The 24,113-nt window shown below is 47.3% G+C and overlaps 2 protein-coding genes across 6 annotated transcripts in view; both read left to right on the forward strand.

Annotated features, from left to right (window-relative positions):
- The window catches only part of LOC106584532 (RNA-binding Raly-like protein), a 76,036-nt gene extending 72,644 nt beyond the window's left edge, over window positions 1-3,392 (forward strand). For all 5 annotated transcript variants that reach the window (XM_045706055.1, XM_045706056.1, XM_014169936.2 and 2 more), the window contains 2 exons: window positions 1,314-1,361; window positions 1,836-3,392. In XM_045706055.1, coding sequence (XP_045562011.1) covers window positions 1,314-1,352 — 39 coding nt within the window. In that variant the 3' untranslated portion in view covers window positions 1,353-1,361; window positions 1,836-3,392. The remainder of the gene's footprint in view (window positions 1-1,313; window positions 1,362-1,835) is intronic.
- Window positions 3,393-6,591: 3,199 nt separating this feature from the next.
- urah (HIU hydrolase) overlaps window positions 6,592-24,113 on the forward strand; it is an 85,566-nt gene continuing 68,044 nt past the window's right edge. Inside the window, 2 exon segments of the mRNA NM_001140724.1 lie at window positions 6,592-6,837; window positions 7,545-7,690. Coding sequence (NP_001134196.1) covers window positions 7,554-7,690 — 137 coding nt within the window. The 5' untranslated portion in view covers window positions 6,592-6,837; window positions 7,545-7,553.

Here is a 24,113-nt window from a genome sequence, read left to right on the forward strand (position 1 = left end):
CCAGCTCCACTGCAGGGTAAACAATACATCATTCTGCCTCCCTCTACTGGAGACACAACACTACCAGCTCCACTGCAGGGTAAACAATACATCATTCTGCCTCCCTCTACTGGAGACTCAACACACCTGCACCACCAGTAACAACTTCTGTGTGGGCTGTTTGTCAACGTTTTCTGAAAGTCAATATCTTAGCATATTAGCTGTCACCGTTGGTTGTCATAGTTATCTAGAAGTGGGTGGGTGTTATTGAACAAAGAGAGCAAGATATTGGTAGAAAAATAATTGTACTAGCTTATTGTAATTTTTTCCAAAGAGTAATTATCTGCAATTACAGCCAAGTGTCTGCCTACCTGTCTGACACAATAAGGGTTCTGGTTCTGTACCACTGTTCATTATCTATGCCAGGCCGTGAGTGCGACATGCTCACTGAGTCCAACACACTGCATGTTGTCCTGGAGGCAGCTCTGCAGAGTGGTCTCTAGCTGGCACAGCCACCAAGACATACATCTGATTTTAAACCTAACCTTAACCACACTGTAAAAAGTGCATTTTTGTTTTCATGAAATCTGAAGATATAGGCAATTTTACTTTTCAGCAGGCCCATCTAGTGATAATTGCTCAGTGTCGCCTACAGGGCAAGATTCATGACAATTTTATTTATTTATTTTTATTGTACCTTTATTTAACTAGGCAAGTCAGTTAAGAACAAATTCTTATTTTTAATGACAGCCTAGGAACAGTGGGTTAACTGCCTTGTTCAGGGGCAGAACGACAGATTTTTACCTTGTCAGCTCAGGGATTCGATTTTGCAACCTTCCGGTTATTAGTCCAACACTCTAACCACTAGGCTACCTGCCGCCAATAAACCTCAACCTGCGGCTGTGTGGGCTGAGCTGTAGGTGGGTTCACCAGGCAGGTGAGTCATTGTTTCTCTGACAGTTGAGGGGGAAGGGGGAGGAAGATGGAAGGTATGAATAGAGGAGAAGATTGTTAACCAGTCAACCACTGTACTGCATTCCAAATCTGCCTCAATGGCAAGGGATAATTCCACCTCCTAAGGTTGCCAGGCAGTGTCACTCATCCCTCCTAAACTTGGTTATGTGCTGACCTGACAAACACTGTGCTATATTTGCTCATCTCCATTTAGAAACCATCACTTTCACCGATCAAAAAGTGATCTCCAAAATTACCACAGCTGGGCATTTGATTAAGTTGATTTTGTTGGTCGATTAAAATATCCTGATTGCGCTGTGACTGTAATTCTCCATCTGTGCATCTGTTTAAAGTCTTCTCTCTGTCTTTTGGTTTCTCAGATAAATAACCATCAATCTGATCTGGAGGATGACATGTGAGGAGATCAGGTGGGTATGGCTAATAAAGGTGATTTGACAGAACTATATCACTAAAAAGCATTGCTTGCATTGGAATGCTGTGTAACAAGTATAGGTTAATATATTGTGATATCGAGGTGCTTATGTTGTTGAAAATGGTCTCGGATCATGATGTACATACTGTACATATGAATTATTGAATGGTGTAGATGACCAGGTGTCGTTCACTCTTGGTGATGATGTATTTTTAATTAGGAAAACTTTATGTTGATTTTGGTTTTAAGACCAATGATGGAATGTACAGTACATTAACTTGAAACTGCACTCGCACTGTAGCACTTTTGTACTTTGTAAAGCAATTTAATGATCTTGAGGATTATGTGCTCCTGATAATGTTTAATGTCTGTTTTATGTGGTGAAGCCGAAAACAAATTTCCACATTGCGTGGACCAATAAAGTTTTTTTAATTTAAATTCTCCATCTTCTCACTTTTACTCACTCTAGACTCAAGGACCTCAGTGACAGCAGCACACAGAGATGGAGGGGGATTGAAGTGAAAGGAGGCGTGATCATCTCTAATCACAGTCAACATGGACACAACCCTCAAATAAATATACTGTTCATTACAAAGTAGAGCTAGGGCGATAAACTGGAAATTATCGACAAGAACCATACCAATCACTTATCGCAGGCATTTTGCTGATATCGTTCATTACGATAAGTAGCCTATACTAGAGAAATGTGAAGTTTGAAATGAAATCAGTTTGCTAAAATGGGTGATAGTCATTGGACAATTGATGGCTACAACCATCACACTAGTAGTAGTAGGTTAAAGAATAATAATAAAAACTGGTGCACATTAATGTTAAAAACGTGTCATTCTATTTACCGTAATTGCATCAATTCAGGCAATTTTTCGCAATATGGATTTGGTCCATATCGCCCAGCTGTGTTACAAAGATGGATCTTCAGTGAATTGTTTTGTTTGATGAATAGGACATATCTCCCTGGTTACCCTCCCTGGTTACCCTCGGTTCCTTTATCACAGTCAGATTCTGCTCACCTTCGTGTCTCCATCTCCCCTTTAAAACAAGTTCCTACTGACTTATGGACTCAACAAAATATGGCAGCTTTTTAAAAAAGTGTAGTCTCTTGCGAAAGGGGACTGGCAACCAGTGGTGGTTCTAGCTTGTATGGCTCCCTGGGTGAACCCCCCTTCAGAAAATCCTATATCACACATATACACAAATAGAATAACACACTTATAAAGAAGAGAACCGGATTATTACACTATTGCACTTCACACAAATTAAATTGCAAAACTAATTGCATTACTAATTGCATTAGTACTGTACAAAATTAGAGGTGCGCTATTTGATAGATTCCCCCGCTCCCCCTACCTCTGTCTTCCAGTGGGGAGACCTGAGGTCAACCTACCCCCGCTCCCCCTACCTCGCTTCCAGTGGGGAGACCTGAGGTCAACCTACCTCGCCCCCTCCCCATCTCATACTTCTGAGTGGGAGACCTTCCCAGGCAGTAGCCTGCCTAGCTCACAAACTACAATCAGGGTGCGCACTTCGACAAGGTTAATTGACCCACAGTCTCACCCGGCGACATTATATCATTGACGTGATGTGCAAATGAGCTATAGAAAACCAATCGCGCAAATGTCACCATTCAGAATTATTTTTTTTGTTTTTTGTGTGGGCGCCCCATGCCGCCCCCGGCAAGATGCCACCATGGGTGGCTGCCAATGTCGCCAATGCCTAAATCCGCCACTGCGGATATGCTTCAGATATGCTTCAGACAGACCGACAACTACATTTTCTCTCAGATTAGAGATAAGGATTTGCAATGCTGTTTGCCACTTACTGTATCCAGTTCGCCACATAATTGGAATGTGTAATAAATCAATTGATATAAAAAGCCATTCAAGATTTACCAGGCAGAGGCCAACAGTATCAGACATCTACACTCGCTGTGCGTTCTCCTGTAATCTTTCCATATTGGTCTCTACCAATTTCCCAGTGTCCACATTAATAAAGACTGTCAGTGTGATAACAGCTGTCTGCATGGTGTTATCACTGGGCTTGTAATCACCATGCCTGTTGTCATTATTTGAAGCCAGCCATGTTTGGAACTAACAAAGTGGTGCCCCTATAAAACCCCAGGGACCAGTATGCATGGGGTTATGGCTTTGGTGAATTACAGTGTTAATTTGACTGGTTGAGAAATTTGATTACGAACCTAGAGGAGTCACTGCTGTTGTTTAAGAATGGGTACTGCCCTCCCCTCACTGTCACCACTGTAGAAGTGAGATATGTACATGTACAGTAGATGCTGAGTACTTACAGTGAGGGAAAAAAGTATTTGATCCCCTGCTGATTTTGTACGTTTGCCCACTGACAAAGAATGATCAGTCTATAATTTTAATGGTAGGTTTATTTGAACAATGAGAGACAGAATAACAACAAAAAAATCCAGAAAAAAGCATGTCAAAAATGTTAATAATTGATTTGCATTTTAATGAGGGAAATAAGTATTTGACCCCCTCTCAATCAGAAAGATTCCTGGCTCCCAGGTGTCTTTTTTATACAGGTAACGAGCTGAGATTAGGAGCACACTCTTAAAGGGAGTGCTCCTAATCTCAGTTTGTTACCTGTATAAAAGACACCTGTCCACAGAAGCAATCAATCAATCACATTCCAAACTCTCCACCATGGCCAAGACCAAAGAGCTCTCCAAGGATGTCAGGGACAAGATTGTAGACCTACACAAGGCTGGAATGGGCTACAAAACCATCGCCAAGCAGCTTGGTGAGAAGGTGACAACAGTTGGTGCGATTATTCGCAAATGGAAGAAACAAAAGAACTGTCAATCTCCCTTGGCCTGGGGCTCCATGCAAGATCTCACCTCGTGGAATTGCAATGATCATGAGAACGGTGAGGAATCAGCCCAGAACTACACGGGAGGATCTTGTCAATGACCTCAAGGCAGCTGGGACCATAGTCACCAGGAAAACAATTGGTAACACACTACGCCGTGAAGGACTGAAATCCTGCACCGCCCGCAAGGTCCCCCTGCTCAAGAAAGCACATATACATGCCCTTCTGAAGTTTGCCAATGAACATCTGAATGATTCAGAGGACAACTGGGTGAAAGTGTTGTGGTCAGATGAGACCAAAATGGAGCTCTTTGGCATCAACTCAACTCGCCGTGTTTGGAGGAGGAGGAATGCTGCCTATGATCCCAAGAACACCATCCCCACCGTCAAACATGGAGGTGGAAACATTATGCTATGGGGATGTTTTTCTGCTAAGAGGACAGGACAACTTCACCGCATCAAAGGGACGATGGACGGGGCCATGTACTGTCAAATCTTGGGTGAGAACCTCCTTCCCTCAGCCAGGGCACTGAAAATGGGTCGTGGATGGCTATTCCAGCATGACAATGACCCAAAACACACGGCCAAGGCAACAAAGGAGTGGCTCAAGAAGAAGCACATTAAGGTCCTGGAGTAACCTAGCCAGTCTCCAGACCTTAATCCCATAGAAAATCTGTGGAGGGAGCTGAAGGTTCGAGTTGCCAAACGTCAGCCTCGAAACCTTAATGACTTGGAGAAGATCTGCAAAGAGGAGAGGGACAAAATCCCTCCTGAGATGTGTGCAAACCTGGTGGCCAACTACAAGAAACGTCTGACCTCTGTGATTGCCAACAAGGGTTTTGCCACCAAGTACTAAGTCATGTTTTACAGAGGAGTCAAATACTTATTTCCCTCATTAAAATGCAAATCAATTTATAACATTTTTGACATGCGTTTTTCTGGATTTTTTGTTGTTATTCTGTCTCTCACTGTTCAAATAAACCTACCATTAAAATTATAGACTGATCATTTCTTTGTCAGTGGGCAAATGTACAAAATCAGCAGGGGATCAAATACTTTTTTCCCTCACCGTATAAACCAAACCACCATGTTTTGTCATTGTCAATGACTTGAGGAGGGATTTTGTTGATTGAGTTATTTTGGGGACCATTACGGCTGGTGTCAAACTTAGGGGGTGCTTCAATGTCACAACTGAAAACTATTGTTTATTGTAAATAGTCATAACAATTGTCAATAATGCTAACGTTACTGTATAACGTTCTACTCATAGAAATTGATTCTGTTTCTATGGTTTTACCATGGTGACTGTTTGAAAACAACAGTTGAAAAAAGTACATTTCACTTTCTAAATGAGCAGCAAGAAAATGATTTAAGACTGTATTTATGTACTCTGAAAAAAGAAAGAACGTTGAAGATATGATGATCCCTTATACAACTTGATGAATTGACTTACAATTGACATTTTTCTTGTTATATTCCCATTCATTCATTATATGAAACATTTTGTTTTTACTTTGCGTTATTATATAGTAGGGCTGTCAGAGTTAATCAGTTAACTCGAGTTAACTTTTTGTAATTTTAGTGCACACTTTTTAAAATCACGATTCATCGCATTGAATGAAAGCATTGAAAAAAAATGGAAAATATCCAACATACATAAAAACAACAATGTTATGTCAAAACAAGTTGACATTGAGGTTAAAGAAAGTATGCTTGATCAATTTACCTGATTTTGCTTAACAGTACTTCGGACAAAATCAAGACGCCAATATTCTTAAAATGCTTTTTGTATGAACATTCTTATATTACAGCTCAATTTGAGCAAATTCTGAATTTGAGTTTGTGATTCATCGCTGCAAATCCTGCTGTTAACTCAATTGCATTTTTTAAAATCGTTTGACAGACCTATTATGTTTAATGAAGTCAGATGGCTCTTTGTGTTTAATAAATACTAAATGTGAACTATACATTGTGATAGTAGGCTTAGTAAATGTACAACTATTTTCATATAACTGAGTGGTTCAGTTTATTTGACCGTACATTAGGAGTAGCCTAGGCCTAGAAAAGTGGTAGCTTATTGATTTCCATTGTTCTCTGTACCCCGCTCACTAATTCACCTGACTTGTATATTCATAAACCAAGTTGTTAACAATTAGCCCAGTGGTTTGGACATTATTATATATATTTTTTATCTCTGGACTATTCCAATGTGATTGTGCATTGTCTATTATCTTGTGGTGGGCAATTAAGTCAGACACACAACCACAATAAACACTTTATCAACCATGTGGCCAAACTTTGTCAATATTGACAAGATTACGCACAGTAAACTTAGGTTATTTTAGAGATAGGTCTGGTCAACCTTTGGCACCTGACGTTTGTTTGCGCATAGTGAATCCAGAGTGAGTTGCCCTCGCAAAGGATGAAAATGAACTATTACTATTCTGTCTTGTTTGATACAACTGCACTACGAGTGAGTGTTGAGAACCAAATAAACTCTAGTTTCATATAGGCTGTAGAAGTAAAACAAGTTATCCCCGTCGAGGAGGACTACACGCCGGAGTCTTCTGTTCTACGTGACAAGGTCCCCTAAGTCAAGCCGCAATTCTGCTTTGTAACCAGGTAATTACTCATAAAACAGTTTATTAATAACATACAACAATAATTTTTTACGAAGCAACTACACTATTAATGTAGCCTTATTTGTTTAGCCTATTTATTGTGCCCAAGCAAGATCTTATTCTGTGACTATTGTGTATAATTAAATCAAATGAGGTCTCAGCAATTGACCGTCTGCATTGTCATAGGCCTATAGCCTACGTACTGATAATTGGGTAAAATCATAAAATAAGTCATTGATCATGTAGTGTCTTTGGGTGTCTGGAAAATGTCTCAACAGTCTGTCAGAAGGATTGCTATTGAATAGATGGACACATTTTTTTTTTCTTCTCAAAGACTAAAATACACATATGAATAGCTTATTCCATTTACACTAAACGGTGCTCTGCTATTCTTTATGTAAAACGGAGGCTTTACTGAAGCAAGTGTGCAAAAGAAACAAAGTGACTTGTAAATTCATATAGTGGCAGAGACTATGAAGAAGAAACACAGGGAAAGTAGGGGTTTCAGCCTGTTAAAAGTTTTAAAAACATTAAAATGGAAAACAAAGGTATTGGCAATTCTCCCATTATAAACAATGTATATGAACAAAAAGTAAAGGCAACTAAATAAATAAAATGTAGGCCTATTTGTATTATCATCATCAGAATCTAACACTGAAATATGACTGTAGGACCATCACCATTCCCATGTTGTATCTTTCTCCACAGTCTTCAGAGATGTCTTCCACACTTCCAAACAGCCCCCTGACCACCTATGTGTTGAACACAGGTGACGGAGTCCCAGGGGCAAGAATGGCCCTCAGTCTGCACCGACTGGACTCACTCCTGGTCATCTGGAACCTAGTGACTGTGGGGTAGGGTGAACAGCTGCCTGATATAGTCCTACTACCTAGTGACTGTGGGGTAGGGTGAACAGCTGCCTGATATAGTCCTACTACCTAGTGACTGTGGGGTAGGGTGAACAGCTGCCTGATATAGGCCTACTACCTAGTGACTGTGGGGTAGGGTGAACAGCTGCCTGATATAGTCCTACTACCTAGTGACTGTGGGGTAGGGTGAACAGCTGCCTGATATAGTCCTACTATCTAGTGACTGTGGGGTAGGGTGAACAGCTGCCTGATATAGTCCTACTACCTAGTGACTGTGGGGTAGGGTGAACAGCTGCCTGATATAGTCCTACTATCTAGTGACTGTGGGGTAGGGTGAACAGCTGCCTGATATAGTGTTACTACCTAGTGACTGTGGGGTAGGGTGAACAGCTGCCTGATATAGTCCTACTACCTAGTGACTGTGGGGTAGGGTGAACAGCTGCCTGATATAGTGTTACTACCTAGTGACTGTGGGGTAGGGTGAACAGCTGCCTGATATAGTCCTACTACCTAGTGACTGTGGGGTAGTGTGAACAGCTGCCTGATATAGTCCTACTACCTAGTGACTGTGGGGTAGGGTGAACAGCTGCCTGATATAGTCCTACTACCTAGTGACTGTGGGGTAGGTTGAACAGCTGCCTGATATAGTCCTACTACCTAGTGACTGTGGGGTAGGGGTGAACAGCTGCCTGATATAGTGTTACTATCTAGTGACTGTGGGGTAGGGTGAACAGCTGCCTGATATAGTCCTACTACCTAGTGAATGTGGGGTAGGGTGAACAGCTGCCTGATATAGTCCTACTACCTAGTGACTGTGGGGTAGGGTGAACAGCTGCCTGATATAGTCCTACTACCTAGTGACTGTGGGGTAGGGTGAACAGCTGCCTGATATAGTCCTACTACCTAGTGACTGTGGGGTAGGGTGAACAGCTGCCTGATATAGTCCTACTACCTAGTGACTGTGGGGTAGGGTGAACAGCTGCCTGATATAGGCCTACTACCTAGTGACTGTGGGGTAGGGTGAACAGCTGCCTGATATAGTCCTACTACCTAGTGACTGTGGGGTAGGGTGAACAGCTGCCTGATATAGTCCTACTACCTAGTGACTGTTGGGTAGAGTGAACAGCTGCCTGATATAGTGTTACTACCTAGTGACTGTGGGGTAGGGTGAAACAGCTGCCTGATATAGTCCTACTACCTAGTGACTGTGGGGTAGGGTGAATACAGCTGCCTGATATAGTGTTACTACCTAGTGACTGTGGGGTAGGGTGAACAGCTGCCTGATATAGTCCTACTACCTAGTGACTGTGGGGTAGGGTGAACAGCTGCCTGATATAGTCCTACTACCTAGTGACTGTGGGGTAGGGTGAACAGCTGCCTGATATAGTCCTACTACCTAGTGACTGTGGGGTAGGGTGAACAGCTGCCTGATATAGTCCTACTACCTAGTGACTGTGGGGTAGGGTGAACAGCTGCCTGATATAGTCCTACTACCTAGTGACTGTGGGGTAGGGTGAACAGCTGCCTGATATAGTCCTACTACCTAGTGACTGTGGGGTAGGGTGAACAGCTGCCTGATATAGTCCTACTACCTAGTGACTGTGGGGTAGGGTGAACAGCTGCCTGATATAGTCCTACTACCTAGTGACTGTGGGGTAGGGTGAACAGCTGCCTGATATAGTCCTACTATCTAGTGACTGTGGGGTAGGGGTGAACAGCTGCCTGATATAGTCCTACTACCTAGTGACTGTGGGGTAGGGTGAACAGCTGCCTGATATAGTCCTACTACCTAGTGACTGTGGGGTAGGGTGAACAGCTGCCTGATATAGTGTTACTACCTAGTGACTGTGGGGTAGGGTGAACAGCTGCCTGATATAGTCCTACTACCTAGTGACTGTGGGGTAGGGTGAACAGCTGCCTGATATAGTCCTACTACCTAGTGCCTGTGGGGTAGGGTGAACAGCTGCCTGATATAGTCCTACTACCTAGTGACTGTGGGGTAGGGTGAACAGCTGCCTGATATAGTCCTACTACCTAGTGACTGTGGGGTAGGGTGAACAGCTGCCTGATATAGTGTTACTACCTAGTGACTGTGGGGTAGGGTGAACAGCTGCCTGATATAGTCCTACTACCTAGTGACTGTGGGGTAGGGTGAACAGCTGCCTGATATAGTCCTACTACCTAGTGACTGTGGGGTAGGGTGAACAGCTGCCTGATATAGTCCTACTACCTAGTGACTGTGGGGTAGGGTGAACAGCTGCCTGATATAGTCCTACTACCTAGTGACTGTGGGGTAGGGTGAACAGCTGCCTGATATAGTCCTACTACCTAGTGACTGTGGGGTAGGGTGAACAGCTGCCTGATATAGTCCTACTACCTAGTGACTGTGGGGTAGGGTGAACAGCTGCCGGATATAGTGTTACTACCTAGTGACTGTGGGGTAGGGTGAACAGCTGCCTGATATAGTCCTACTACCTAGTGACTGTGGGGTAGGGTGAACAGCTGCCTGATATAGTGTTACTACCTAGTGACTGTGGGGTAGGGTGAACAGCTGCCTGATATAGTCCTACTACCTAGTGACTGTGGGGTAGGGTGAACAGCTGCCTGATATAGTCCTACTACCTAGTGACTGTGGGGTAGGGTGAACAGCTGCCTGATATAGTCCTACTACCTAGTGACTGTGGGGTAGGGTGAACAGCTGCCTGATATAGTCCTACTACCTAGTGACTGTGGGGTAGGGTGAACAGCTGCCTGATATAGTCCTACTACCTAGTGACTGTGGGGTAGGGTGAACAGCTGCCTGATATAGTCCTACTACCTAGTGACTGTGGGGTAGGGTGAACAGCTGCCTGATATAGTCCTACTACCTAGTGACTGTGGGGTAGGGTGAACAGCTGCCTGATATAGTCCTACTACCTAGTGACTGTGGGGTAGGGTGAACAGCTGCCTGATATAGTCCTACTACCTAGTGACTGTGGGGTAGGGTGAACAGCTGCCTGATATAGTCCTACTACCTAGTGACTGTGGGGTAGGGTGAACAGCTGCCTGATATAGTCCTACTACCTAGTGACTGTGGGGTAGGGTGAACAGCTGCCTGATATAGACCTACTACCTAGTGACTGTGGGGTAGGGTGAACAGCTGCCTGATATAGTCCTACTACCTAGTGACTGTGGGGTAGGGTGAACAGCTGCCTGATATAGTCCTACTATCTAGTGACTGTGGGGTAGGGTGAACAGCTGCCTGATATAGTCCTACTACCTAGTGACTGTGGGGTAGGGGTGAACAGCTGCCTGATATAGTCCTACTACCTAGTGACTGTGGGGTAAGGTGAACAGCTGCCTGATATAGTGTTACTACCTAGTGACTGTGGGGTAGGGTGAACAGCTGCCTGATATAGTCCTACTACCTAGTGACTGTGGGGTAGGGTGAACAGCTGCCTGATATAGTCCTACTACCTAGTGACTGTGGGGTAGGGTGAACAGCTGCCTGATATAGTCCTACTACCTAGTGACTGTGGGGTAGGGTGAACAGCTGCCTGATATAGTCCTACTACCTAGTGACTGTGGGGTAGGGTGAACAGCTGCCTGATATAGTCCTACTACCTAGTGACTGTGGGGTAGGGTGAACAGCTGCCTGATATAGTGTTACTACCTAGTGACTGTGGGGTAGGGTGAACAGCTGCCTGATATAGCCCTACTACCTAGTGACTGTGGGGTAGGGTGAACAGCTGCCTGATATAGTGTTACTACCTAGTGACTGTGGGGTAGGGTGAACAGCTGCCTGATATAGCCCTACTACCTAGTGACTGTGGGGTAGGGTGAACAGCTGCCTGATATAGTCCTACTACCTTCTAGTGACTGTGGGGTAGGGTGAACAGCTGCCTGATATAGTCCTACTACCTAGTGACTGTGGGGTAGGGTGAAACAGCTGCCTGATATAGTCCTACTACCTAGTGACTGTGGGGTAGGGTGAACAGCTGCCTGATATAGTCCTACTACCTAGTGACTGTGGGGTAGGGTGAACAGCTGCCTGATATAGGCCTACTACCTAGTGACTGTGGGGTAGGGTGAACAGCTGCCTGATATAGTCCTACTACCTAGTGACTGTGGGGTAGGGTGAACAGCTGCCTGATATAGTCCTACTACCTAGTGACTGTGGGGTAGGGTGAACAGCTGCCTGATATAGGCCTACTACCTAGTGACTGTGGGGTAGGGTGAACAGCTGCCTGATATAGTCCTACTACCTAGTGACTGTGGGGTAGGGTGAACAGCTGCCTGATATAGTGTTACTGCCTAGTGACTGTGGGGTAGGGGTGAACAGCTGCCTGATATAGCCCTACTACCTAGTGACTGTGGGGTAGGGTGAACAGCTGCCTGATATAGTCCTACTACCTAGTGAGTGACTGTGGGGTAGGGTGAACAGCTGCCTGATATAGTGTTACTACCTAGTGACTGTGGGGTAGGGTGAACAGCTGCCTGATATAGTCCTACTACCTAGTGACTGTGGGGTAGGGTGAACAGCTGCCTGATATAGTCCTACTACCTAGTGACTGTGGGGTAGGGTGAACAGCTGCCTGATATAGTCCTACTACCTAGTGACTGTGGGGTAGGGTGAACAGCTGCCTGATATAGTCCTACTACCTAGTGACTGTGGGGTAGGGTGAACTGCTGCCTGATATAGTCCTACTATCTAGTGACTGTGGGGTAGGGTGAACAGCTGCCTGATATAGTGTTACTACCTAGTGACTGTGGGGTAGGGTGAACAGCTGCCTGATATAGTCCTACTACCTAGTGACTGTGGGGTAGGGTGAACAGCTGCCTGATATAGTCCTACTATCTAGTGACTGTGGGGTAGGGTGAACAGCTGCCTGATATAGTCCTACTACCTAGTGACTGTGGGGTAGGGTGAACAGCTGCCTGATATAGTCCTACTACCTAGTGACTGTGGGGTAGGGTGAACAGCTGCCTGATATAGTGTTACTACCTAGTGACTGTGGGGTAGGGTGAACAGCTGCCTGATATAGTCCTACTACCTAGTGACTGTGGGGTAGGGTGAACAGCTGCCTGATATAGTCCTACTACCTAGTGACTGTGGGGTAGGGTGAACAGCTGCCTGATATAGTCCTACTACCTAGTGACTGTGGGGTAGGGTGAACAGCTGCCTGATATAGTCCTACTACCTAGTGACTGTGGGGTAGGGTGAACAGCTGCCTGATATAGGCCTACTACCTAGTGACTGTGGGGTAGGGTGAACAGCTGCCTGATATAGTCCTACTACCTAGTGACTGTGGGGTAGGGTGAACAGCTGCCTGATATAGTGTTACTACCTAGTGACTGTGGGGTAGGGTGAACAGCTGCCTGATATAGGCCTACTACCTAGTGACTGTGGGGTAGGGTGAACAGCTGCCTGATATAGTCCTACTACCTAGTGACTGTGGGGTAGGGTGAACAGCTGCCGGATATAGTGTTACTACCTAGTGACTGTGGGGTAGGGTGAACAGCTGCCTGATATAGTCCTACTACCTAGTGACTGTGGGGTAGGGTGAACAGCTGCCTGATATAGTGTTACTACCTAGTGACTGTGGGGTAGGGTGAACAGCTGCCTGATATAGTCCTACTACCTAGTGCCTGTGGGGTAGGGTGAACAGCTGCCTGATATAGTCCTACTACCTAGTGACTGTGGGGTAGGGTGAACAGCTGCCTGATATAGTCCTACTACCTAGTGACTGTGGGGTAGGGTGAACAGCTGCCTGATATAGGCCTACTACCTAGTGACTGTGGGGTAGGGTGAACAGCTGCCTGATATAGTCCTACTACCTAGTGACTGTGGGGTAGGGTGAACAGCTGCCTGATATAGTGCTACTACCTAGTGACTGTGGGGTAGGGTGAACAGCTGCCTGATATAGTCCTACTACCTAGTGACTGTGGGGTAGGGTGAACAGCTGCCTGATATAGTCCTACTACCTAGTGACTGTGGGGTAGGGTGAACAGCTGCCGGATATAGTGTTACTACCTAGTGACTGTGGGGTAGGGTGAACAGCTGCCTGATATAGTCCTACTACCTAGTGACTGTGGGGTAGGGTGAATACAGCTGCCTGATATAGTGTTACTACCTAGTGACTGTGGGGTAGGGTGAACAGCTGCCTGATATAGTCCTACTACCTAGTGACTGTGGGGTAGGGTGAACAGCTGCCTGATATAGTCCTACTATCTAGTGACTGTGGGGTAGGATGAACAGCTGCCTGATATAGTCCTACTACCTAGTGACTGTGGGGTAGGGTGAACAGCTGCCTGATATAGTCCTACTACCTAGTGACTGTGGGGTAGGGTGAACAGCTGCCTGATATAGTCCTACTACCTAGTGACTGTGGGGTAGGGTGAACAGCTGCCTGATATAGTCCTACTACCTAGTGACTGTGGGGTAGGGTGAACAGCTGCCTGATATAGTCCTACTACCTAGTGACTGTGGGGTAGGGTGAACAGCTGCCTGATATAGTCCTACTACCTAGTGACTGTGGGGTAGGGTGAACAGCTGCCTGATATAGTCCTACTACCTAGTGACTGTGGGGTAGGGTGAACAGCTGCCTGATATAGTCCTACTACCTAGTGACTGTGGGGTAGGGGTGAACAGCTGCCTGATATAGTCCTACTACCTAGTGACTGTGGGGTAGGGTGAACAGCTGCCTGATATAGAGCTACTACCTAGTGACTGTGGGGTAGGGTGAACAGCTGCCTGATATAGTCCTACTACCTAGTGACTGTGGGGTAGGGTGAACAGCTGCCTGATATAGTCCTACTATCTAGTGACTGTGGGGTAGGGTGAACAGCTGCCTGATATAGTCCTACTACCTAGTGACTGTGGGGTAGGGTGAACAGCTGCCTGATATAGTCCTACTACCTAGTGACTGTGGGGTAAGGTGAACAGCTGCCTGATATAGTGTTACTACCTAGTGACTGTGGGGTAGGGTGAACAGCTGCCTGATATAGTCCTACTACCTAGTGACTGTGGGGTAGGGTGAACAGCTGCCTGATATAGTCCTACTACCTAGTGACTGTGGGGTAGGGTGAACAGCTGCCTGATATAGTCCTACTACCTAGTGACTGTGGGGTAGGGTGAACAGCTGCCTGATATAGGCCTACTACCTAGTGACTGTGGGGTAGGGTGAACAGCTGCCTGATATAGTCCTACTACCTAGTGACTGTGGGGTAGGGTGAACAGCTGCCTGATATAGTGTTACTACCTAGTGACTGTGGGGTAGGGTGAACAGCTGCCTGATATAGCCCTACTACCTAGTGACTGTGGGGTAGGGTGAACAGCTGCCTGATATAGTGTTACTACCTAGTGACTGTGGGGTAGGGTGAACAGCTGCCTGATATAGCCCTACTACCTAGTGACTGTGGGGTAGGGTGAACAGCTGCCTGATATAGTCCTACTACCCTAGTGACTGTGGGGTAGGGTGAACAGCTGCCTGATATAGTCCTACTACCTAGTGACTGTGGGGTAGGGTGAAACAGCTGCCTGATATAGTCCTACTACCTAGTGACTGTGGGGTAAGGTGAACAGCTGCCTGATATAGTGTTACTACCTAGTGACTGTGGGGTAGGGTGAACAGCTGCCTGATATAGTCCTACTACCTAGTGACTGTGGGGTAGGGTGAACAGCTGCCTGATATAGTCCTACTACCTAGTGACTGTGGGGTAGGGTGAACAGCTGCCTGATATAGTCCTACTACCTAGTGACTGTGGGGTAGGGTGAACAGCTGCCTGATATAGGCCTACTACCTAGTGACTGTGGGGTAGGGTGAACAGCTGCCTGATATAGTCCTACTACCTAGTGACTGTGGGGTAGGGTGAACAGCTGCCTGATATAGTGTTACTGCCTAGTGACTGTGGGGTAGGGTGAACAGCTGCCTGATATAGCCCTACTACCTAGTGACTGTGGGGTAGGGTGAACAGCTGCCTGATATAGTCCTACTACCTAGTGACTGAGTGACTGTGGGGTAGGGTGAACAGCTGCCTGATATAGTGTTACTACCTAGTGACTGTGGGGTAGGGTGAACAGCTGCATGATATAGTCCTACTACCTAGTGACTGTGGGGTAGGGTGAACAGCTGCCTGATATAGTCCTACTACCTAGTGACTGTGGGGTAGGGTGAACAGCTGCCTGATATAGTCCTACTACCTAGTGACTGTGGGGTAGGGTGAACAGCTGCCTGATATAGTCCTACTACCTAGTGACTGTGGGGTAGGGTGAACTGCTGCCTGATATAGTCCTACTATCTAATGACGGTGGGGTAGGGTGAACAGCTGCCTGATATAGTGTTACTACCTAGTGACTGTGGGGTAGGGTGAACAGCTGCCTGATATAGTCCTACTACCTCGTGACTGTGGGGTAGGGTGAACAGCTGCCTGATATAGTCCTACTATCTAGTGACTGTGGGGTAGGGTGAACAGCTGCCTGATATAGTCCTACTACCTAGTGACTGTGGGGTAGGGTGAACAGCTGCCTGATATAGTCCTACTACCTAGTGACTGTGGGGTAGGGTGAACAGCTGCTTGATATAGTCCAACTACCTAGTGACTGTGGGGTAGGGTGAATACAGCTGCCTGATATAGTGCTACTACCTAGTGACTGTGGGGTAGGGTGAACAGCTGCCTGATATAGGCCTACTACCTAGTGACTGTGGGGTAGGGTGAACAGCTGCCTGATATAGTCCTACTACCTAGTGACTGTGGGGTAGGGTGAACAGCTGCCTGATATAGTGTTACTACCTAGTGACTGTGGGGTAGGGTGAACAGCTGCCTGATATAGGCCTACTACCTAGTGACTGTGGGGTAGGGTGAACAGCTGCCTGATATAGTCCTACTACCTAGTGACTGTGGGGTAGGGTGAACAGCTGCCGGATATAGTGTTACTACCTAGTGACTGTGGGGTAGGGTGAACAGCTGCCTGATATAGTCCTACTACCTAGTGACTGTGGGGTAGGGTGAATACAGCTGCCTGATATAGTGTTACTACCTAGTGACTGTGGGGTAGGGTGAACAGCTGCCTGATATAGTCCTACTACCTAGTGACTGTGGGGTAGGGTGAACAGCTGCCTGATATAGTCCTACTACCTAGTGACTGTGGGGTAGGGTGAACAGCTGCCTGATATAGTCCTACTACCTAGTGACTGTGGGGTAGGGTGAACAGCTGCCTGATATAGGCCTACTACCTAGTGACTGTGGGGTAGGGTGAACAGCTGCCTGATATAGTCCTACTACCTAGTGACTGTGGGGTAGGGTGAACAGCTGCCTGATATAGTGTTACTACCTAGTGACTGTGGGGTAGGGTGAACAGCTGCCTGATATAGGCCTACTACCTAGTGACTGTGGGGTAGGGTGAACAGCTGCCTGATATAGTCCTACTACCTAGTGACTGTGGGGTAGGGTGAACAGCTGCCGGATATAGTGTTACTACCTAGTGACTGTGGGGTAGGGTGAACAGCTGCCTGATATAGTCCTACTACCTAGTGACTGTGGGGTAGGGTGAATACAGCTGCCTGATATAGTGTTACTACCTAGTGACTGTGGGGTAGGGTGAACAGCTGCCTGATATAGTCCTACTACCTAGTGACTGTGGGGTAGGGTGAACAGCTGCCTGATATAGTCCTACTATCTAGTGACTGTGGGGTAGGATGAACAGCTGCCTGATATAGTCCTACTACCTAGTGACTGTGGGGTAGGGTGAACAGCTGCCTGATATAGTCCTACTACCTAGTGACTGTGGGGTAGGGTGAACAGCTGCCTGATATAGTCCTACTACCTAGTGACTGTGGGGTAGGGTGAACAGCTGCCTGATATAGTCCTACTACCTAGTGACTGTGGGGTAGGGTGAACAGCTGCCTGATATAGTCCTACTACCTAGTGACTGTGGGGTAGGGTGAACAGCAGCCTGATATAGTCCTACTACCTAGTGACTGTGGGGTAGGGTGAACAGCTGCCTGATATAGTCCTACTACCTAGTGACTGTGGGGTAGGGTGAACAGCTGCCTGATATAGTCCTACTACCTAGTGACTGTGGGGTAGGGTGAACAGCTGCCTGATATAGTCCTACTACCTAGTGACTGTGGGGTAGGGTGAACAGCTGCCTGATATAGAGCTACTACCTAGTGACTGTGGGGTAGGGTGAACAGCTGCCTGATATAGTCCTACTACCTAGTGACTGTGGGGTAGGGTGAACAGCTGCCTGATATAGTCCTACTATCTAGTGACTGTGGGGTAGGATGAACAGCTGCCTGATATAGTCCTACTACCTAGTGACTGTGGGGTAGGGTGAACAGCTGCCTGATATAGTCCTACTACCTAGTGACTGTGGGGTAAGGTGAACAGCTGCCTGATATAGTGTTACTACCTAGTGACTGTGGGGTAGGGTGAACAGCTGCCTGATATAGTCCTACTACCTAGTGACTGTGGGGTAGGGTGAACAGCTGCCTGATATAGTCCTACTACCTAGTGACTGTGGGGTAGGGTGAACAGCTGCCTGATATAGTCCTACTACCTAGTGACTGTGGGGTAGGGTGAACAGCTGCCTGATATAGTCCTACTACCTAGTGACTGTGGGGTAGGGTGAACAGCTGCCTGATATAGTCCTACTACCTAGTGACTGTGGGGTAGGGTGAACAGCTGCCTGATATAGTGTTACTACCTAGTGACTGTGGGGTAGGGTGAACAGCTGCCTGATATAGCCCTACTACCTAGTGACTGTGGGGTAGGGTGAACAGCTGCCTGATATAGTGTTACTACCTAGTGACTGTGGGGTAGGGTGAACAGCTGCCTGATATAGCCCTACTACCTAGTGACTGTGGGGTAGGGTGAACAGCTGCCTGATATAGTCCTACTACCTACTATCTAGTGACTGTGGGGTAGGATGAACAGCTGCCTGATATAGTCCTACTACCTAGTGACTGTGGGGTAGGGTGAAACAGCTGCCTGATATAGTCCTACTACCTAGTGACTGTGGGGTAAGGTGAACAGCTGCCTGATATAGTGTTACTACCTAGTGACTGTGGGGTAGGGTGAACAGCTGCCTGATATAGTCCTACTACCTAGTGACTGTGGGGTAGGGTGAACAGCTGCCTGATATAGTCCTACTACCTAGTGACTGTGGGGTAGGGTGAACAGCTGCCTGATATAGTCCTACTACCTAGTGACTGTGGGGTAGGGTGAACAGCTGCCTGATATAGGCCTACTACCTAGTGACTGTGGGGTAGGGTGAACAGCTGCCTGATATAGTCCTACTACCTAGTGACTGTGGGGTAGGGTGAACAGCTGCCTGATATAGTGTTACTGCCTAGTGACTGTGGGGTAGGGTGAACAGCTGCCTGATATAGCCCTACTACCTAGTGACTGTGGGGTAGGGTGAACAGCTGCCTGATATAGTCCTACTACCTAGTGACTGAGTGACTGTGGGGTAGGGTGAACAGCTGCCTGATATAGTGTTACTACCTAGTGACTGTGGGGTAGGATGAACAGCTGCCTGATATAGTCCTACTATCTAGTGACTGTGGGGTAGGGTGAACAGCTGCCTGATATAGTCCTACTACCTAGTGACTGTGGGGTAGGGTGAACAGCTGCCTGATATAGTCCTACTACCTAGTGACTGTGGGGTAGGGTGAACAGCTGCCTGATATAGTCCTACTACCTAGTGACTGTGGGGTAGGGTGAACAGCTGCCTGATATAGTCCTACTATCTAATGACGGTGGGGTAGGGTGAACAGCTGCCTGATATAGTGTTACTACCTAGTGACTGTGGGGTAGGGTGAACAGCTGCCTGATATAGTCCTACTACCTCCTGACTGTGGGGTAGGGTGAACAGCTGCCTGATATAGTCCTACTATCTAGTGACTGTGGGGTAGGATGAACAGCTGCCTGATATAGTCCTACTACCTAGTGACTGTGGGGTAGGGTGAACAGCTGCCTGATATAGTCCTACTACCTAGTGACTGTGGGGTAGGGTGAACAGCTGCCTGATATAGTGTTACTACCTAGTGACTGTGGGGTAGGGTGAACAGCTGCCTGATATAGTCCTACTACCTAGTGACTGTGGGGTAGGGTGAACAGCTGCCTGATATAGTCCTACTACCTAGTGACTGTGGGGTAGGGTGAACAGCTGCCTGATATAGTCCTACTACCTAGTGACTGTGGGGTAGGGTGAACAGCTGCCTGATATAGTCCTACTACCTAGTGACTGTGGGGTAGGGTGAACAGCTGCCTGATATAGGCCTACTACCTAGTGACTGTGGGGTAGGGTGAACAGCTGCCTGATATAGTCCTACTACCTAGTGACTGTGGGGTAGGGTGAACAGCTGCCTGATATAGTGTTACTACCTAGTGACTGTGGGGTAGGGTGAACAGCTGCCTGATATAGTCCTACTACCTAGTGACTGTGGGGTAGGGTGAACAGCTGCCTGATATAGTCCTACTACCTAGTGACTGTGGGGTAGGGTGAACAGCTGCCTGATATAGTCCTACTACCTAGTGACTGTGGGGTAGGGTGAACAGCTGCCTGATATAGTCCTACTACCTAGTGACTGTGGGGTAGGGTGAACAGCTGCCTGATATAGTCCTACTACCTAGTGACTGTGGGGTAGGGTGAACAGCTGCCTGATATAGTCCTACTACCTAGTGACTGTGGGGTAGGGTGAACAGCTGCCTGATATAGTCCTACTACCTAGTGACTGTGGGGTAGGGTGAACAGCTGCCTGATATAGTCCTACTACCTAGTGACTGTGGGGTAGGGTGAACAGCTGCCTGATATAGTCCTACTACCTAGTGACTGTGGGGTAGGGTGAACAGCTGCCTGATATAGTCCTACTACCTAGTGACTGTGGGGTAGGGTGAACAGCTGCCTGATATAGTGTTACTACCTAGTGACTGTGGGGTAGGGTGAACAGCTGCCTGATATAGTCCTACTACCTAGTGACTGTGGGGTAGGGTGAACAGCTGCCTGATATAGTCCTACTACCTAGTGACTGTGGGGTAGGGTGAACAGCTGCCTGATATAGTCCTACTACCTAGTGACTGTTGGGTAGAGTGAACAGCTGCCGGATATAGTGTTACTACCTAGTGACTGTGGGGTAGGGTGAACAGCTGCCTGATATAGTCCTACTACCTAGTGACTGTGGGGTAGGGTGAATACAGCTGCCTGATATAGTGTTACTACCTAGTGACTGTGGGGTAGGGTGAACAGCTGCCTGATATAGTCCTACTACCTAGTGACTGTGGGGTAGGGTGAACAGCTGCCTGATATAGTCCTACTACCTAGTGACTGTGGGGTAGGGTGAACAGCTGCCTGATATAGTCCTACTACCTAGTGACTGTGGGGTAGGGTGAACAGCTGCCTGATATAGTCCTACTACCTAGTGACTGTGGGGTAGGGTGAACAGCTGCCTGATATAGTCCTACTACCTAGTGACTGTGGGGTAGGGTGAACAGCTGCCTGATATAGTCCTACTACCTAGTGACTGTGGGGTAGGGTGAACAGCTGCCTGATATAGTCCTACTACCTAGTGACTGTGGGGTAGGGTGAACAGCTGCCTGATATAGTGTTACTACCTAGTGACTGTGGGGTAGGGTGAACAGCTGCCTGATATAGTCCTACTACCTAGTGACTGTGGGGTAGGGTGAACAGCTGCCTGATATAGTCCTACTACCTAGTGACTGTGGGGTAGGGTGAACAGCTGCCTGATATAGTCCTACTACCTAGTGACTGTGGGGTAGGGTGAACAGCTGCCGGATATAGTGTTACTACCTAGTGACTGTGGGGTAGGGTGAACAGCTGCCTGATATAGTCCTACTACCTAGTGACTGTGGGGTAGGGTGAAACAGCTGCCTGATATAGTGTTACTACCTAGTGACTGTGGGGTAGGGTGAACAGCTGCCTGATATAGTCCTACTACCTAGTGACTGTGGGGTAGGGTGAACAGCTGCCTGATATAGTCCTACTACCTAGTGACTGTGGGGTAGGGTGAACAGCTGCCTGATATAGTCCTACTACCTAGTGACTGTGGGGTAGGGTGAACAGCTGCCTGATATAGTCCTACTACCTAGTGACTGTGGGGTAGGGTGAACAGCTGCCTGATATAGTCCTACTACCTAGTGACTGTGGGGTAGGGTGAACAGCTGCCTGATATAGTCCTACTACCTAGTGACTGTGGGGTAGGGTGAACAGCTGCCTGATATAGTCCTACTACCTAGTGACTGTGGGGTAGGGTGAACAGCTGCCTGATATAGTCCTACTACCTAGTGACTGTGGGGTAGGGTGAACAGCTGCCTGATATAGTCCTACTACCTAGTGACTGTGGGGTAGGGTGAACAGCTGCCTGATATAGTCCTACTACCTAGTGACTGTGGGGTAGGGTGAACAGCTGCCTGATATAGTCCTACTACCTAGTGACTGTGGGGTAGGGTGAACAGCTGCCTGATATAGAGCTACTACCTAGTGACTGTGGGGTAGGGTGAACAGCTGCCTGATATAGTCCTACTACCTAGTGACTGTGGGGTAGGGTGAACAGCTGCCTGATATAGTCCTACTATCTAGTGACTGTGGGGTAGGATGAACAGCTGCCTGATATAGTCCTACTACCTAGTGACTGTGGGGTAGGGTGAACAGCTGCCTGATATAGTCCTACTACCTAGTGACTGTGGGGTAAGGTGAACAGCTGCCTGATATAGTGTTACTACCTAGTGACTGTGGGGTAGGGTGAACAGCTGCCTGATATAGTCCTACTACCTAGTGACTGTGGGGTAGGGTGAACAGCTGCCTGATATAGTCCTACTACCTAGTGACTGTGGGGTAGGGTGAACAGCTGCCTGATATAGTCCTACTACCTAGTGACTGTGGGGTAGGGTGAACAGCTGCCTGATATAGTCCTACTACCTAGTGACTGTGGGGTAGGGTGAACAGCTGCCTGATATAGTCCTACTACCTAGTGACTGTGGGGTAGGGTGAACAGCTGCCTGATATAGTGTTACTACCTAGTGACTGTGGGGTAGGGTGAACAGCTGCCTGATATAGCCCTACTACCTAGTGACTGTGGGGTAGGGTGAACAGCTGCCTGATATAGTCCTACTACCTAGTGACTGAGTGACTGTGGGGTAGGGTGAACAGCTGCCTGATATAGTGTTACTACCTAGTGACTGTGGGGTAGGGTGAACAGCTGCCTGATATAGTCCTACTATCTAGTGACTGTGGGGTAGGATGAACAGCTGCCTGATATAGTCCTACTACCTAGTGACTGTGGGGTAGGGTGAACAGCTGCCTGATATAGTCCTACTACCTAGTGACTGTGGGGTAGGGTGAACAGCTGCCTGATATAGTCCTACTACCTAGTGACTGTGGGGTAGGGTGAACAGCTGCCTGATATAGTCCTACTATCTAATGACGGTGGGGTAGGGTGAACAGCTGCCTGATATAGTGTTACTACCTAGTGACTGTGGGGTAGGGTGAACAGCTGCCTGATATAGTCCTACTACCTCGTGACTGTGGGGTAGGGTGAACAGCTGCCTGATATAGTCCTACTATCTAGTGACTGTGGGGTAGAATGAACAGCTGCCTGATATAGTCCTACTACCTAGTGACTGTGGGGTAGGGTGAACAGCTGCCTGATATAGTCCTACTACCTAGTGACTGTGGGGTAGGGTGAACAGCTGCTTGATATAGTGTTACTACCTAGTGACTGTGGGGTAGGGTGAACAGCTGCCTGATATAGTCCTACTACCTAGTGACTGTGGGGTAGGGTGAACAGCTGCCTGATATAGTCCTACTACCTAGTGCCTGTGGGGTAGGGTGAACAGCTGCCTGATATAGTCCTACTACCTAGTGACTGTGGGGTAGGGTGAACAGCTGCCTGATATAGTCCTACTACCTAGTGACTGTGGGGTATGGTGAACAGCTGCCTGATATAGGCCTACTACCTAGTGACTGTGGGGTAGGGTAAACAGCTGCCTGATATAGTCCTACTACCTAGTGACTGTGGGGTAGGGTGAACAGCTGCCTGATATAGTGTTACTACCTAGTGACTGTGGGGTAGGGTGAACAGCTGCCTGATATAGGCCTACTACCTAGTGACTGTGGGGTAGGGTGAACAGCTGCCTGATATAGTCCTACTACCTAGTGACTGAGTGACTGTGGGGTAGGGTGAACAGCTGCCTGATATAGTGTTACTACCTAGTGACTGTGGGGTAGGATGAACAGCTGCCTGATATAGTCCTACTATCTAGTGACTGTGGGGTAGGATGAACAGCTGCCTGATATAGTCCTACTACCTAGTGAATGTGGGGTAGGGTGAACAGCTGCCTGATATAGTCCTACTACCTAGTGACTGTGGGGTAGGGTGAACAGCTGCCTGATATAGTCCTACTACCT

Source organism: Salmo salar, chromosome ssa23 (assembly GCF_905237065.1).
Source record: "Salmo salar chromosome ssa23, Ssal_v3.1, whole genome shotgun sequence".
Taxonomy (NCBI): domain Eukaryota; kingdom Metazoa; phylum Chordata; class Actinopteri; order Salmoniformes; family Salmonidae; genus Salmo; species Salmo salar.